Here is a 15,942-nt window from a genome sequence, read left to right on the forward strand (position 1 = left end):
GTGTGTGGTAAATTGAATTCTTGTCCTCCGTCATCCTCGTGGTTTTGGGTTGCCTTGCCAGAGGGAAGACGACGGAAGCTTTGATAGCTGCACGTGATATGACCAAAGCAAGTTCAGGATGAATGGTCACAAGAGCCATATCGGTATCGGCTTCTGTTAGGCAGAAGAGGCCGCAGAGAAAGAGGCAATGAAATCCTGCAGCTTGGTTTTGTGGAGTCTCCCATCGCCCAAAGACCGTGCGTTTATAGCCCCAAAACGCCGTGCAAACATACTGTCTACCTTGAACGCCAGCCACCCTCACTCGTCTTCAGCCATGACCATACTACCGAAGTTTTATCGTTCAACTGTTGGCGAGGCGGCTAAAACCAGATCTTGATCAGTTCTTCGCTGACGGCACTCGGTGTTAGAACACCACTATCTGTGATCAGGGCGGATATTAAATGAGGCGGTGTGTAATCCACCACCTCGGCACAGTACTCCGAAGACAGATCTGATGTGTCTTTGGGAGCTGTCGGTTGTTGCTTGGCAGCATCAACGTCTTCCTCAGTCTTGAAGTCGATAACGTGCTGCTCGATTGGGAGGTCATATTGGCCAAGCGGGTAGATTCGAACAAACTTGTGGCTCTCGGCCACCACGTAAAACGGCTTCCCCATAGCCTTTGCTAGAAGTCCGATTTGATACGTGCCCATCCGCGATACGATGCCTCCATTTTCCACCACACCCTCCGCACCCACAATGACGACATCGGCTTTCCCCATTGAATACGCAACGGCGGATTCCGGGATTGTAGCCACGGGAACTCCCTTTGCCCGGAGGGCTCGCACTGTCTCCATTCCCTCGGGCTCAGCCGAAGACTTCTCGATGTTCTTCTTTGCCGACGACAGAACGTAGATCACCTTAAACCGCACAGCGGAAGGTCCGCCCTTTTCGTCAGCAGCCTGCTGCAACAACGAAGCGACAACTCGCGATCCACCGTTTGTCAGAACTGTGCTTCCATCTCGTACGAATCCCCTTCCAAATGCTGAAATTTTATCTCGGCTTTCCTTTGCACGCCGAATGAACAACCGACTGTTGGAGAGAAGATGTGCACGAATAGCATTAAAATCACCCGCTGGCCCTAGTTGACCCGGTCTTTGCAAGGTTGTGATTAAGTATCGCTGGAAGAGATCGGTTCCTGCGGAAAGACCGATAGGGTTCGGGATAGACTTCTTCAAGTGTGCGGTGGACTTTTCTAGTAGGTCGAGGGTCTCTGATATTGTCGAGGAAGGGGAGTGTGTAAGAAGCAACACCAGAGCTTCAATAGCCGCGATTGGCATGGTCAGATCTGGGTCTGAACGAAGCAAGCCATTGTACGTCGCGACAATGCTGATCGCACAACATTAGTAGACGAACAGTCACGGTGAAATCAGAGAACTTACTCAAATGGCTCAGAAACGTTCGGTGTCTGGGAGGTGGCAGCCGCCATTGTGTCTCACAGCGCCCAGGTAGCTCCAGTTATTTCCAAAAAAGTCTTCCTCGGCTGCGGTAGCTGTCGTTGCGCAATAGGTAGCTCCTCCTTGAAATTCGTGCATCCGAAAGAGTCATCAAAAAGACCATGAGCCGGTGTTTGCATTGTTTGCATATAAACCCCTCCTGCCGGTCACTAGTCCTTTTCGGTTGCCATGTAAGAGATCATCATATAAACAATCATTTCACCGCCCACCTAGGCCATCGCATCCCACTCTCCAACGACATTACGTCCCCTCTGTCCCCCTTTTTCCAATATCAGGGACTCATAGTTTTTTTAATCGCTCGAGTGACGCCATGTCGTACAATCATCGGATGAGCCAGCAATTCCATGGCTCCTCCCAACAGCATGGCCGGGGCCGTAAGAAAGAGGATGAAAATGACGCTTTAATGCGCCTGGTGAGTTCCTAAAGTATCCTCCCATATTTCTTACATAGTGCTAATGCCGGTGTATAGCCTGATAAAGAGATTGCGGGATGCATTAATGATATCGGTATCCCCTTTACCGCCGCAGACTTGATTAAACCGAACCCTCAACAAATCCAAATGGTATTGGAATGGTTTGCAGAGCTTCTTATGAACGTGACGCGAGATACTGTGGAACCAGCAATGCGCGCAGCGGCCGATGATTTATGTGGCGACTACCCAGATATTGTGCCTACGGATACACGTAACCTGATGGGTTTCTTTGTTAGGCTGAAAGGACTGATGTTGGAAGTATGATCTCCTTTGGGCCTTAAACTGTTTGATCAAAAAGCTTCGAAAGTTACTAATATGTCTTCTTTAATAGTGCGGTGTCAACGATTTCACCTTCACCGATTTGACGAAACCCACACACGATAGACTAGTAAAGATTTTCTCATATCTCATTAACTTTGTGAGATTCCGCGAGTCCCAAACCCCTGTTATCGATGAACATTTCAACAAGGCGGAAAAGACCAAACAGCGCATCGATGCCCTATACGCGGAAAACCAAGAGATGGACCAACGCCTCGAAGAAATGCGCCGCAGTCTCAAGGCAAACGAGGGCGAAGTAAAGGAGAAACTCAGAAGGAACGATGATCTTAAGGCCCGCCTGCGAGAACTAGGACGCAGTCAGGAGCGTGTTGCGGAGACCCTAGAACGCGTCAAAGCAGACAAGGCACGGCGGCAGAACCAACTAAAAGAGAAAATGGAGAAATCTGTGCGAACTCGACAAGAGGTGGATAAGCTGCGTCCATACGTAATGGAAAGCCCCGCTAGCCTGCAATCATCACTTACAGAATTATCGGAGAGTTTGATGAGAGAGAAGGCCCAGATCGATGCAATGGAGAAGAGGGCGAGAGCATTGCAAACATCTTCAGATACCTTCACGGTCGTAAGCAACGATGTCCAGGCTTGCGTGAAGCTTCTTGAAGATATTTCGGTGGAGCTGCAAAAAGAAGATGATGAGGAGTCTCGGGCTTCTAGAAACAAGGAGGCGATTTCTGAGAGGGGTAACAATGTCAGAGAAGTGGAGCAGACGGAGAAGTTGCTACAGAGGCAACTAGCACGATGGCAGGAAAGGATTGAGGCTTTACGAAATAATGCACGTGAAAAGGCAGAAGTAGCCCAGAAACGAATGGAAGAGTTACGCGAAGTTCAGAAAGAGCTTCGTGAAGAGCGAGCAGAAAAGCAACGCGACATGGAGAGAAGGAGAATTAGGATTGAGCAAACAGAGAAGAAGGTTAGTGTCCATGTCTTTTGTCTTCATTGGAACTTGTGTTGCTAACATCTCCTCAGATGGTGGACTTGAAGGAGAATATTGAAAACGAGATCCAAAGCGCCCACGACGAATATCTCAAACTGGAGTCGCACATAAAGCTCTACATCACAGAAATGGAGAAATGTTTATAACGTAAGGATTGATTAGCTATCGCGCTGGAGTTTCAGGGTCAAGTTGAGGATACCCGGTTGTTTTGATGAATTCAGGAGTTATTATTGCATATACATATATATATACACATTTAGTGAACCAAAGCAATTCTTCCGTTTTTCATAATTCCATGAAAGAGGTTGCCATAGCCGTAGCATTTCCAGTTTGATCTATGCCTGTAAATTGGAACCATCGCTCCACAACTCTCTTCAGTGGCACCATTCGCCCTGTCCAATTACTTCCTTCAGTCGCTTTGCGTAGAGAATTACTGAGCAATGGCACATCTATGTACCATAGCGCCTCTCCACGTTCGTCACTAGTTGGGTCTAGAGCATCTCGGCATTCGCAAAGAACAAGGTCCACACCGTTCCTGGAAGCAGCCTCGACTGCATTTGCGAGTGTCCTCGATAGTCCCTGAGCAGAAAACTCCAAGGTCGGAAAATGCAGACTTATAGGGTTCAGAATCGCCATCAGGGACCTGGAAACCTTCTCTTCCTTGAAGATTGATGTTTGCTGGTAGAAACTCGTCGATATATATGCTCGGAGATGCTCTACTGTCGGGCAGAAAACCACCTGGGTCTTGCTGGATTTGGAGAGCAATCCGAGGGTTTTGGTAAGCAGTTTATGCCGGTCGACGGTCTTCATTGATTGGACATGAACGGCAGCAACAAGTTGTTCCAGGAAAAAATCCCGTGTGGAACAGACAATGAGTAGGGTTGGCGCCGTGTCTTGGTCCAGGATATATTGAAGGAAGTCCGTCACCCACCGAGCAAACACAATACGCCGCACGGGGCCCATCGGGGCAATAATTTGCTCTGCTAATGTTTGCTGAGAGTGGAATCGAAACCCTGACAGATTATTGACTGGATATTAACATCCTTCCGCATACTTTGTTGACGACAAATTCGATCGATTCATTGGCAGGCTGGACGTTGGTGATCGGGGGATGCAATACTCCGGCGGACTGAAACAAGTGGAAGCTTTTCGTCACCTGCCTTTGCCCACTTACCCTCTTCCACCCACCACGCGCCCCTCCTGTTCAGAACAATCCTCCCCCATACCTAATTCTGGTCTACGAATTGCCCTTGCGAAGGGCTTGGGGGACAGCTGAAATGGAGACAATCTCCAGGATCTCCTCGATGCTGGAAACAGGTATTGCTTCCCCCCAAGAATCCCTCTTGAGAACTCAGTCAGACTGACGATGCGGGCGGACCAACAGCTCGGGAGCTTACCCTCGAAGCAGCTCAATCGGCGGCTTTATCGAGAGGGACTGGGCTTGGCGGATCACCTCGTAATCTAAGTGTGTCTCATATCAAGAAGCTTTTAGACTCACGCAATGACCGAGAGGTGTTGGATGGAATGCGACGGGTCATAACGGTACGGAATAATTCAAACCGACCGGCTCATATCGTTGTTTTGACCTATGGTTATTTAGTTGATGTATCGCTCCGAACCGTCCCTTCCTTTCTTCTCCGCAGTCGTGAAAAACGTCGCAAGCGCAAATCTCGAAGTGAAGAAGCTAGTCTATATTTATCTCGTTCACCATGCGGAAACGGAGCCCGACCTGGCCCTCTTGTCCATCAATACGATCCAGAAGTCGCTCACGGACCAAAACCCACAGGTGCGGGCCATGGCACTCCGCACAATGTCGGGAATAAGGGTGCCAGTTATAAGTCAGATAGTGTCTCTTGCTATCAAACGTGGTTGTGGGGATATGAGCCCCCATGTTCGCAAGGCAGCCGCATTAGCGATCCCTAAGTGCTATAGACTCGATCCGAGCACACAAACACAGCTCACTGGGTATATTGCGACACTTCTAGGCGATACCCAATACTTTGTTGCCGGGCCAGCCGTGTCTGCCTTTCTGGATGTCTGTCCTGAGAGAATCGATCTGATTCATAAGCACTATCGGGGTTTGGTGAAGAAGCTTGTGGACATGGATGAGTGGGGCCAGCTTGCAACTATACGACTTCTGACATTCTACTCCAGGAAGTGCTTTCCCCTTAAGACCAGGAAGGTGAAGATAAGCCAAACGAAAACCAAAGGGTTTTACGATGACGACATAGAAGATGTGGGCACCAAAGGCGATGAAGATACCTATGATGTTCCCGTCTTGGATTCGGATCTTGAACTTTTCCTAGGATCGTGCAAGCTCCTTTTGCAAAGCCGCAATTCCGCCGTTATCATTGCCGTTGTCCGCTGTTATCTCTACCTTGCTTCTCCGGACTATCTCGCTGCTGCCGTAGGCCCGCTTGTTGCGCTTCTTCGGAGCCCCCAGGACATGCAGCTTATCGCGCTTTATAACATTGTTGCTGTTGCTTTACGATACCCCAAGCCGTTTACGAAGTACATTTCTCACTTCTTAGTACATGCTTCTGACCCGGCACATATTTGGCGTCTCAAGCTTGAAGTTCTTACAATACTATTCCCACATTGTGGCCTTCATCTGAAGGGGGTGATCATTAGCGAACTTGAACATTTTTCACAGGGTGCCGACCCGGAGTTGGTACGCGAGAGTGTGCGTGCGCTCGGGCGTTGCGCGCAGAGTGACCCTAATACCTCCAGTCAGTGTCTGCGTATTTTACTGCGCCAGATAACAAGTCTTGACGAGAATCTGGTGTCCGAATCGTTAACGGTCATCCGACATCTGATTCAACAAGATCCAGCTTCTCATGAGCGAACGGTCGTGCAGCTGGTGAAGCATCTGGGTCTGACAACTAACCCCGATGCTAGGTCAACTATTGTGTGGCTAGTTGGAGAGTTTGCCGGTGTTGCACCAGAGAGGAACATCGCTGCTGACGTCCTCCGAATCATGGTGCAGAACTTTGCAGATGAATCAGAATCTGTCAAGCAGCAAATAATTCTCCTTGGCGCTAAAGTATATCTTCATCATCTTCTGCGCCACCCCCCCAAGGAAAAGCCTCAGTCGGAACCCGAAGTCCAGCAGCAAGTCAAAAATGACTGGGCTGATGGCCAGGACAACCCGGAAAATGAGACGAACAATTTCGAGGAAAAGCAGAATGGAGTGGAGGAAGAAGAGGACACGATCACTCTTCTTTGGAAGTATATCCTTCTGCTTGCTAGGTATGATACATCTTACGATCTCCGTGATCGTGCCCGACTGTACAAAGCACTCCTCGGCTCACCATCCTCGACACAAATTGCAAATTTGCTGCTTCTTGCCCCGAAACCGGTGCCGCACGCCCCCAGTCCATCTGAAACTAGAAAGGACTTGCTCATAGGCTCGTCTACTCTTGTTTTGGGGCCTGAAGCCGGTGTCCATGGCTTGCGAGGTTATGAAAATCTCCCAGATTGGGTTGGATCTGGACAGGAGCCTGATCCCAAGCTTCGTGAGTCCGAGGTGAAGCCAGACCTGACTGAATCAGGCCCCAAAACTGCGGGCGAGCGACTGGACAGAGCTCTGAGGGAACATGAAAGGAACATATCAGTGTCAAGTCAGGGTCGACCCGGATACATGAAGACGCCATCCGCTGTTGCACCGAAGAGCAAGAAGACTCTTGACGAATGGCTGGACGAACCCGAAACAGAAACGGAAGAGGAGACGGATTCTGAAGAGGAAGTGACAGACTCCGAGGAAGAAGAAGGATCTACGGAATATGAAACGGACGAGGAAGAATCTGAAGAGGAGACCGACTCCGATGACCGGGAACAAGCCCGACAGCTGTTGACCTAGATCTCTCTAGGCAAATATGGGACGTACCTTTGCCAATTCTGCGGTATTACGTCACCTCTATACTAGATTATGAGCTTAGAATTGAAATGAATCAAAATTTGATAGATACATTACCCTATTTATGTAACCCCATTTAATATTCTGATCTCCTGCGCGAGACTCGCACAAGCAGCTGCCCCATTACCACTTTGGGTACGGAGTATATTCCAGGAGAACCCCAAGGCGGTAAACACCGGCATAATGGGGAAATAATGCATCCCCCAACTAACTATCAATCGGTCTCTCCGGGGGAGTTACCGTTAACCTCTCCCCCTTGTCCTCGTCCCAGCATGGACTAAAACCCAAGCCAAACATCAAAAGTAGTCGAGTCGATGAACACGAAACTCCACTATCTTGCAACTTGTGTCTCCTCATCCTAATTTGGCCTTCTTCCTCGTGCCTAAAGTTCGGTCCGCCGCGCTTACTCACCAACCAACCCCCCGCTGTTCGGCCTCGCTCGTCGATCGGTCATGATGAGAGCTACTGCAGGAACTTTTCAGACAGACAGATATCCCTTCTCCAGGCCATCTGCATAGCGTTTATTTTTTTTTTTTCGAATTCCTATATCTTCGCGTCTCTTGGTGAAAAAAAAAACAAACAAACAACCTATTTTTGGGACACGTGTTCTGGCGGTCTTCTCTGCTTTTAATTATTGGGGGACTTTGTCTTTTGCCATTGTTTAAGGGTACTACGGAGTACTACTACTGCTACTACTAGGGCTTTCCGGGGGCGGGTTTTGGATTTTACACACCGCAGCAATAATGCCTGGCCTACCGGGTGAGTTTATGTCATGCCACTTCTTTTGATCTTTTGAAGTTTAAGGTTCTTTTTTCTTTGTTTTTTTGTCTTTTTCTATACTAATGCTTATATCTTGGCAGCTAGTATCGATCTCGACGAGTGTATTGAGAGGCTGTACAGAAAGGAATTGTTAGCGGACTCGGTGATTGAGGCGATATGCGCAAAGGCGAAAGAACTGTTGATGAAGGAGAGTAATGTGGTTCACATTGCGGCTCCCGTCACAGTAGTTGGGGATATCCATGGGCAGTTCTTTGACATGATTGAGATATTCAAAATTGGAGGGTTCTGTCCGAATACAAATTACTTATTTCTGGGTGAGTGGCTTTATTCCTGCTGGTGGTGTCGATGGATGTTTTCCCTTTGGTGTTAATCGACCCCTTGTGTTATCCAGGCGACTACGTGGACCGCGGTCTATTCAGCGTGGAGACGATCTCCCTTCTTGTCTGTTTGAAACTGAGATACCCCCAACGAGTCCACCTCATTCGCGGGAATCACGAATCGCGTGGCGTCACGCAGTCGTACGGCTTTTATACCGAATGCGCACGAAAATACGGGAATGCGAATGTCTGGCACTACTTCACCGATATGTTCGATTTCCTCACCCTGAGTGTGGTGATTAACGATCAAATATTTTGCGTGCATGGCGGTCTTTCGCCATCGATCCATTCGATAGACCAGATCAAAATCATCGACCGGTTCCGCGAAATCCCACATGAGGGCCCTATGGCGGATTTGGTCTGGTCGGATCCGGATACGGAACGGGATGAGTTTTCCCTTTCTCCTAGGGGGGCCGGATATACATTTGGAGCGCAGGTCGTTCGAAAATTCCTCGAGGTGAATAGCATGTCTCATATCCTGCGAGCGCACCAGTTGTGTCAAGAGGGCTACCAGGTCCTCTACGATGACCGACTGAGTACTGTTTGGAGCGCACCCAACTACTGCTACCGATGCGGGAATCTTGCCAGTGTCCTGGAGGTTAGCGACACCGGTGAGAGGTATTTCAATATATTTGATGCGGCTCCCGAAAACGATATCCATCGCGGGGAACAACAAGCGCAACAGAGCAAAGACGGCCAAAACCCTGTCATCGACTACTTTCTGTGATACCCTGTTTTCTTTCTTTCCTTTTTTTTTTTTTCCCCCTTTCCCCCTTGTTTACCTTATTACCCGAGTTTACAAGCCTAGGCGCTTTTTATCCGATTTGAGTGCAACCTTTTGGGAGTTTGGCAAATGACAGACGATTTATAGATAGTATTGAGTGAATGAAGAATAAATAAAGAAGGATGGGGTGAATTAAATCCATGGATGGCCGGGATTGCTTTCATAAAGCAAATCATCGCCAGATTCCTTAACTGCAATCGATTATACTGGGACCAATTTTGGAACCGGCCCAACAAAAAAAAAAAAAAACAAGGGAATTCCAAGAAAGGTACTTGTTTAACGCTTATAGATTTGGAGAATATATGCTGGTCGTTAAATGTTCATTCTTGTTCAGAAGCCGTTCAAATTTACCAATCCTTTGCAATGACAAACGACCATTCGAACATGAGATGGGTATGGTCATCGTCATCGATGAACTTGGAAACCGCATTGTAACTGCCACGGGCAAGCATTCCGGAGGGAGCTTCTTCGGGATGGACTGGTAGCGATGAAGACAAACGGGTTAGTTTGGGAGACCAATCTTAAGAAGAAAATGAATCAACGAAAAAAAAAAAAAAAAAAAAACCTACATTGCTTCTCATATAACCGCTTCTCAGTGGTATTTGGAGCATAGCTTCCCTGTACGGGGTTAGTTCAGTCATCATCAGGTAGACAGTTCCAAGGTAAACTGACCAACATCTCCTCATCTTTGCTAACACGGATACCCTTACGCCTGACGACCTGCAGATACTTCAGGCCACTCAGGACCTCGTGGTGGACTTCGAACGCAACCTTGATCCGGAAAGTAGCGCCCTCCTTGATTGTGAATGGCTTCTCCTTCAGATGCTCGACTGCACCTGCTCCGGAGAGGTCGACTACAACATCGGAGCGCCCTTCGACCTGGAGCGTCAGAGACTTGATGATGCACTTTCTGGGATCACTGGGGTCTCCGATGGGTTCGCCGGCGTTGAGACCCAGGGAGGCCTTCCAGCGGTTCAGGGACTCATCGTTTGCGTCTGTGGGGATTAACGTAGTCAATGGTTAGTTTCGGAATCGGGTCGAAAGATAAGACAATTGTACAGGGTAAATAGATGATGGGGGAAGAGAATTTAATGAGTCAAGTATTGAGGAAGATGAGTGTTGGAAGAGGGGGACCAACCCGCCCCCCACGAGCTGAAGGTCCTTGCAGGGGGCAGATCGATGATAATACATTGGCGTGTTGTAAAAGAAATCCCCACATACCAAGTTGCGTATATTCAGAAATAGTCTTTTTTTCTCCGATCCTGAATCCCTCGGTCTTGGAAGCAACGAGATCATCCGTATTGTCGGCCATTGTGATGGTGCTTTTTGTTTTTCTTGATTTATTTGGCGGGGTAATCGTCACTGACAATTTTGGGGGGGGCGGAGAGGAGGGATTGGAGAGTATAGAGAGATAGATAGAGAGATGAACTTGGTCGGAGATGGGGGAAGAGGGAGAGAAGGGAGTTGAAGAATGACAGGCAAACAGCAGAAATAAGAAAAGAGGAAGAATGTCGAGAAGGAAGAGAAGGTTGAAATAATGGTCTCCTAATGAAGGAGCGTAACTAGTAGTTTGTTGATGTAGCGGTGGATTTATTATTGCGGGCTCAATGGTGAGGGGACCTCCTGATGTGGCTTAGTGTGTCGTTTCTGGGATGGGTCGATGTCCAGGCATTTGCCAGTACTGTACAGGTTATATAAGTCTAGGCAATTAATTAACAGGTTTAAACTAGCCATGGTGAAGAAGATATGGAGTATTAAACATCTCATCCTTAAAATTTCAGCCTGGCCAAATTGGCGGTCAAAGGGTGTTTTATATAGATTCCCAAACAGGATATGATCGGCGGTCACGGGGCCCATTTGTGGCTGCCAGATTCACCAGGCTGCAAGGCATTAATACCGCAGCGTGGTAAAACCGGATACCGGGGGATGGATCCGCGTTGGTGCATCCCTTCCGTTTCAGAACCGCAGTTTGCTCCTTCTGAGCAATGTGATTGGTCTACAGCATTGATCGTTGGGATTAGCGCAATACGCAGCAGGCGAAAAGGTAGGTATGGTAACAATGCACGGGGAGCAAAAGCAAATCACTCGCCCATTTCAACTCTTTAGGGATTAACTGATTGATTTTCTCCCTAACTTATCAAAAAAACCTGCTGCTATCAATTTCGAGTCGTTGCTCGAGTTGTTGTTGTTGTGGTTTGTCCGCCTAGCAGTTTTGTGCTCTCCAGATCTTGTCTCCTGTCCAAAGGCAATCGCGCTCTTTGCATCTCTGCGCATTTGCTGCCTCTGGTTGGTGACGTCTTTATCCCATCCATCCCTCAAAACCTTTTCGCACAGGACGCGCCTGCAACGTGGCCGCTGATTTGACGTCGCATTCTGACTTGAATCTCCTCTAGAGCGATCCCTTTCTGCCCCGCGAGTTCCACCCCTCGCTCTCTTCCATCATTCGAGCCATCATGCCGCGCTCTCTGCCAAAGAAAAACAACCCCCTCATCCTCGAGGATGCGGCTCCTGTTTGTAAGTCCTACCTTCCCGTCGCGGAGCGCGCGGCTCGGCTAGTCGAACCCCGTCACGGCTCTGCCGTCTGCCTGTTTTCGTTCACGCCAACTGACTGGATGTCCCCGGTGTTTTATTAGACGAGGAACTGCTGGCGCGCCGCCGACTGGGGAAGACCAATCTGGTCGTGAAGCAGAACCAGGTTGGCACCTCGAATGCGACCAAGCCAGAGAACCTTGGACCATTTGAATACGCCCATCTGCGTGCGCCTCTCCCCAAGGACTTGAAGGGATCTGAAATTTTCCCGTCACATACTCCCCAGCAGCATCCGGAAACTTACTTCCTGATGGTAAGTCGATTTCACCGACCCGAGGCACTTTTGGGTCAGGCACTAACCATGTCATGTGTGGGTTTTTCTGCGATAGCGACGAAGCAAAGATGGCTATGTGAGCGCGACTGGGATGTTTAAAATCGCTTTCCCTTGGGCAAAATTGGAGGAAGAGCGATCGGAGCGTGAATATTTGAAGTCGCGCAATGAGACGAGCGAAGATGAGATTGCCGGAAACGTCTGGATTTCTCCTTTACTAGGTACGGATATTTTAGCCCCTTCTCTGGATTACGACGCGAAGTCGGTGGCTCTAACCCGCATTCGCCAGCACTTGAATTGGCAATCGAGTATAAAATGTATGACTGGGTTCGGGCCCTGCTTGACCCTCAAGATATTCTCCAGAGCCCCTCTAGCGCGAAGAAGCAGATTACACCCCCGCCTAAGTTTGATCTGCCCCCCATTGAACCTCCTGCTGCCCTTGTCCCTTCGACACGACTGAGAAGGGGCCGCTCTGCGTCGCCTAGCAAGAGGTTGGCTTCTCCCCGCAAATCTAGGCAAACCAGAGCACAGAAAGAGGCTTCTGCAGCTGCCACGAATGCAGCAAATGCTTCCCTTCAGAGCTCCTTGGATGACACGGCCTCGACGGCAGATGCCGAACCCATCAATGGACATGTGCTGCCCAGTGTGGAAGAATCTACCGAGGAGCCAGAACCCACACCCTCCAAGCAACCAAAGTCGAAGAAACACGCGCCCTCCGCCGAAGAAACTGAAGATACGGTCAAGTTTGATTTCAAGTCGAGTGCTACTGAGGGTACTGGAACCCAAACCACGCAGACCACCATTTCCGTCGAGATGCCGATTACCCTACCAGAGGCTCCATCTGCTGCAGAGACTGAAGAGATGATTGCCAAGGCGAAGGCGATGGTTAAGGAGGCCGTCAAGCTTCAGAGCGAATCTGCAGAATCGTCAGTAGCTGCCAAGAAGCGCAAGACAGAAGAAGCAGAGCTTAGTGAAGACGAGGAAGATGAGGAGACTAAGGCTTTGCGCATTAAGAGGGCCAAGGTCCTTGAGGAGAAGCTGAAGCGTGAGCGAGTGCGAAACCGTGCCCTGGTTGGTGTCACTGCGGCATTTGCCCTAGCGTGAGTTTTCCATTTCATACCTCTACTGGGGATCAGAGTCGCATCTAACATATTTTCCACTTGCAGAGCCTCAATTCCCTATTTCTTTTAGATTCCCACCGTTTGTATCGTTCCAGGGATCCCGGAGCCATATCGTTATCCGGCAAAATTTATCCCAGAATACATCAGACCCTTTTCTTCACTATGCCTCCCCATCCCCATCCCCCTTTCCTGATTCCCTCATATCCTCGTCTGCACTTGGCCATTATGGTTCTGGATTCCCATTTTTGCCTTGGTCGGCCCGTGCGGTCTCCCTTATGACCTACTCCCCTCCCCGATTTATGTCCGATTGAAGCTTGGTCAAGGTCATCCAATGCTTGTTTTTGATAACGTACTGTACCCTGGTGAGATCTGATGTATCGTATTGATGGATTGCTTATCTCTTTTATAATACTTCCCCCGGTTGGTTGGCAAGAGTTGCGCCCTCACAGAGGAGCAATCACAGTCCGAGTTGGTGGCCCTGGAGATCGAAGGAGCAGCACTGCATCCTCTTTATTCCTTTCCCATGTACGGTCTCTGATTGCCTGCTGGATGTCCAATATACATTTCCATAATTTTCTTTTCATGTTTTATTTTCCCGTTGCCCCGTTTCACCATTTATCCACGACGCTCGTACCACGCGGGGTGAGATTTTATTGTTAGGTTATTTAAGATTCAATACAAATACAAATACATTAAGCCACACTGGTCTCCTTTATTATCACGCTGACTGTGTAGTAGTTACTTAACTAGTAGTAAGTAAGTAAGTATTATTGTAGTTACTTGAAATGGTGGATCGCTGCTGCAAACATGCAAACTTCCGTCATCACAAATTGTCAGTTGCGCCAAACACCTCGGATCCCAGAGCTTCAGAGCTACTTCCAGCATAACATCTTTCCCATAGCTTTACCATTTCTGTGAAATAGCCAATTCACTCTTTACATCTATTTCCCGCAATTTTTTATTCCCCAACTGAAGCTATGCAATGTCTCTCCCTGGTTTAGAGCTCACGCAGCCTTCCGAGGAGAGGGAGTTTGTCCCCGCACCACCATCCCAGATCAATCTGTCACAGGGCTCGGAGTGGAGGTTCGAGGTTGCATTTGGGACAACCGTTCGAGTAAAGGTGAGTTTGCAATACCCAGAAAAAGAAAAGAAAAAGGAAAAGAAATAAAACAGTATTCTGGAATCTGGGCCCCGGCTAATATCGAGAGTGGTGTGATGATTTCTAGCTCCTCTCTGGTGCAGCAGAGCTCTTCGGAACCGAACTCGCCCCCTCACAGACATACACATTCTCCGGGACAAAGGCAGCGATATACACATGGCATGGATGTACACTGGAAGTGAGTGCTGGCGAAGCAGTCACCGGACTCGACGGGCTGGCTTCGACGACTCGTGGCGGACTAGGCGCCGGCGGGTGTCAGAGCGAGTACGTAGCTGAGGAAACGCCAATGGTGGAATATGCGAACGTGCATTTTGCGCTAGAGACCCTCCGACAGGAAGCCAAGGCCACAGGGAAGGACGGTCCGAGGGTCTTGATCTTGGGACCTGAGGATGCGGGCAAGACTAGCTTGACGAAGGTTCTTACGGCCTATGCGACCAAGGTTGGGAGGCAGCCGATCGTGGTGAATTTGGATCCGACGGAGGGCATGCTGAGTGTGCCCGGGACGCTTACGGCCACGGCTTTCAGGGCGATGTTGGATGTGGAAGAGGGATGGGGGAGTAGTCCTATGTCTGGGCCTAGTGCGGTGCCGGTGAAGCTGCCGCTGGTGTACTTTTACCCAAGCGTCAATCCGTTAGAGGCGGAAGGGTCGGTCTATAGGCCGATTGTGTCGAGGCTGGCTCTCTCAGTGATGGGGAGGATGGCGGAGGATGAGGATGCGAGGGAGACGGGTATTATTGTTGACACGCCAGGAATCTTGAGCCAGAGCAAGGCGGGGAGTTTGGAGATGATTAACCATATTGTGACGGAGTTCTCAAGTACGAATTGCCCTTTTCTTCTGGAGTGAACACAGTGCGCGTGGAATGAATGCTGACCGCTGCGTAGTTACTACGATTCTGGTTATTGGATCGGAGCGGTTGTACAGTTTGATGATGAAGAATTATGACAACAAGCCTTCATCGAGTGCGTCTGCAGCGGCCTCGGATGAGCGTATCTCGGTCGTGAAGCTCTCCAAATCCGGAGGCTGCGTCGACCGTGATGCTGCGTTCATGAAGGCGGTTTGTGAGTCTCAGATCCGAACCTATTTCTTTGGCAACCCAGTTCCTTCGACGGCATCTTCAGCACTCTCGCTGTCGGCATCGTCAACCACCAACGTCACACTATCGCCTCACGCCCAGCAGCTCGACTTCAACACTCTGGCGCTCTACAATTACACTACTATCTCCGCTGAAGAGGACCAAAACCCTGACGATGACGACTACGACCCGGCCCAGCTTGGAACCGGGGACTCCTTCCTGCCGGGGGGCAACGAAACAGACTGGACTGCGTCGCGGCAGCACGAAAGCACATCGTCGTCTCTCCCTGGAATCATCTCCGCAACGCATGAAAGCACATCCTCGGCTGTGGTCAGCAACGCACTGATTCCATTGAAGAAGATTACGGCTCCCGTGCCGACCGCGCTGGCTAACGGTCTCCTGGCCATCACACACTGTGCTCCAACGGGCACTTCGGCGGAGATCCGCGACGCTAGTATCATGGGGTTCCTGTATGTGGCAGATGTGGATAGCGAACGAGGCAAGATCCGTGTGCTCGCGCCGGTAGGAGGACGAGTACCTTCACGGGCGATTGTTTGGGGCAAGAAATGGCCTGCGGAAGTGGTGGGACTGGTTGGATGAAGTGACGAGTTTCAAGTATGAATGAAGATATCCCGAT

At 49.5% G+C, this 15,942-nt stretch overlaps 8 protein-coding genes across 8 annotated transcripts; 5 read left to right on the forward strand and 3 right to left on the reverse strand.

Annotated features, from left to right (window-relative positions):
- Positions 1-359: 359 nt before the first annotated feature.
- On the reverse strand, positions 360-1,465 carry P175DRAFT_0528945 (translation initiation factor eIF2B subunit alpha; the record flags this gene model as incomplete). Its single annotated transcript, XM_040899653.1, has 2 exons — positions 360-1,365; positions 1,419-1,465. The coding sequence occupies 2 exons, from the start codon at positions 1,463-1,465 to the stop codon at positions 360-362; spliced, it is 1,053 nt and encodes a 350-aa protein (XP_040756792.1).
- Positions 1,466-1,803: 338 nt separating this feature from the next.
- Positions 1,804-3,381, forward strand: nuf2 (kinetochore-associated Ndc80 complex subunit NUF2; the record flags this gene model as incomplete). Its single annotated transcript, XM_040899654.1, has 4 exons — positions 1,804-1,905; positions 1,963-2,223; positions 2,297-3,211; positions 3,268-3,381. 4 exons carry the CDS (start codon positions 1,804-1,806, stop codon positions 3,379-3,381), a joined length of 1,392 nt encoding a protein of 463 aa, XP_040756793.1.
- P175DRAFT_0498518 (uncharacterized protein) lies at positions 3,111-4,326 on the reverse strand. Its single transcript, XM_040896521.1, has 2 exons — positions 3,268-4,326; positions 3,111-3,211 (listed from the first exon to the last, which is right to left on the reverse strand). The coding sequence occupies exon 1, from the start codon at positions 4,196-4,198 to the stop codon at positions 3,521-3,523; it is 678 nt and encodes a 225-aa protein (XP_040756794.1). The 5' UTR covers positions 4,199-4,326; the 3' UTR covers positions 3,111-3,211; positions 3,268-3,520.
- A 311-nt stretch (positions 4,327-4,637) lies between these two features.
- On the forward strand, positions 4,638-7,201 carry P175DRAFT_0521169 (AP-3 complex subunit beta). Its single transcript, XM_040899183.1, has 2 exons — positions 4,638-4,777; positions 4,836-7,201. Exons 1-2 carry the CDS (start codon positions 4,760-4,762, stop codon positions 7,092-7,094), a joined length of 2,277 nt encoding a protein of 758 aa, XP_040756795.1. The 5' UTR covers positions 4,638-4,759; the 3' UTR covers positions 7,095-7,201.
- Positions 7,202-7,894: 693 nt separating this feature from the next.
- Positions 7,895-9,035, forward strand: P175DRAFT_0514133 (serine/threonine-protein phosphatase; the record flags this gene model as incomplete). Its single annotated transcript, XM_040898790.1, has 3 exons — positions 7,895-7,910; positions 8,012-8,245; positions 8,323-9,035. The coding sequence occupies 3 exons, from the start codon at positions 7,895-7,897 to the stop codon at positions 9,033-9,035; spliced, it is 963 nt and encodes a 320-aa protein (XP_040756796.1).
- A 116-nt stretch (positions 9,036-9,151) lies between these two features.
- Positions 9,152-10,891, reverse strand: P175DRAFT_0498520 (rho GDP-dissociation inhibitor). Its single transcript, XM_040896522.1, has 4 exons — positions 10,314-10,891; positions 9,765-10,087; positions 9,662-9,710; positions 9,152-9,570 (listed from the first exon to the last, which is right to left on the reverse strand). Exons 1-4 carry the CDS (start codon positions 10,402-10,404, stop codon positions 9,440-9,442), a joined length of 594 nt encoding a protein of 197 aa, XP_040756797.1. The 5' UTR covers positions 10,405-10,891; the 3' UTR covers positions 9,152-9,439.
- A 654-nt stretch (positions 10,892-11,545) lies between these two features.
- Positions 11,546-13,143, forward strand: P175DRAFT_0427477 (KilA-N domain-containing protein; the record flags this gene model as incomplete). Its single annotated transcript, XM_040893242.1, has 5 exons — positions 11,546-11,657; positions 11,726-11,934; positions 12,011-12,173; positions 12,242-13,052; positions 13,119-13,143. 5 exons carry the CDS (start codon positions 11,546-11,548, stop codon positions 13,141-13,143), a joined length of 1,320 nt encoding a protein of 439 aa, XP_040756798.1.
- A 912-nt stretch (positions 13,144-14,055) lies between these two features.
- On the forward strand, positions 14,056-15,905 carry P175DRAFT_0490442 (cleavage polyadenylation factor subunit CLP1; the record flags this gene model as incomplete). The annotated part of the gene is made up of 3 exons (XM_040895797.1): positions 14,056-14,193; positions 14,300-15,047; positions 15,115-15,905. 3 exons carry the CDS (start codon positions 14,056-14,058, stop codon positions 15,903-15,905), a joined length of 1,677 nt encoding a protein of 558 aa, XP_040756799.1.
- Positions 15,906-15,942: the final 37 nt, after the last annotated feature.

The sequence above is a fragment of the Aspergillus ochraceoroseus genome, assembly GCF_002846915.1.
Source record: "Aspergillus ochraceoroseus IBT 24754 chromosome Unknown P175scaffold_1, whole genome shotgun sequence".
NCBI lineage: Eukaryota > Fungi > Ascomycota > Eurotiomycetes > Eurotiales > Aspergillaceae > Aspergillus > Aspergillus ochraceoroseus.

Excerpts from the sequence above, each read along its gene's own strand:
- P175DRAFT_0498518 (XM_040896521.1), bottom strand. The coding sequence starts at position 4,198 with ATGGGCCCCGTGCGGCGTATTGTGTTTGCTCGGTGGGTGACGGACTTC.
- P175DRAFT_0498520 (XM_040896522.1), bottom strand. The coding sequence starts at position 10,404 with ATGGCCGACAATACGGATGATCTCGTTGCTTCCAAGACCGAGGGATTC. Across the intron at positions 10,088-10,313 it reads TTCTGAATATACGCAACTTG|ACGCAAACGATGAGTCCCTG; the intron begins GTATGTGGGGAT and ends TAATCCCCACAG. Across the intron at positions 9,571-9,661 it reads GCGGTTATATGAGAAGCAAT|TCCATCCCGAAGAAGCTCCC; the intron begins GTAGGTTTTTTT and ends CATCGCTACCAG.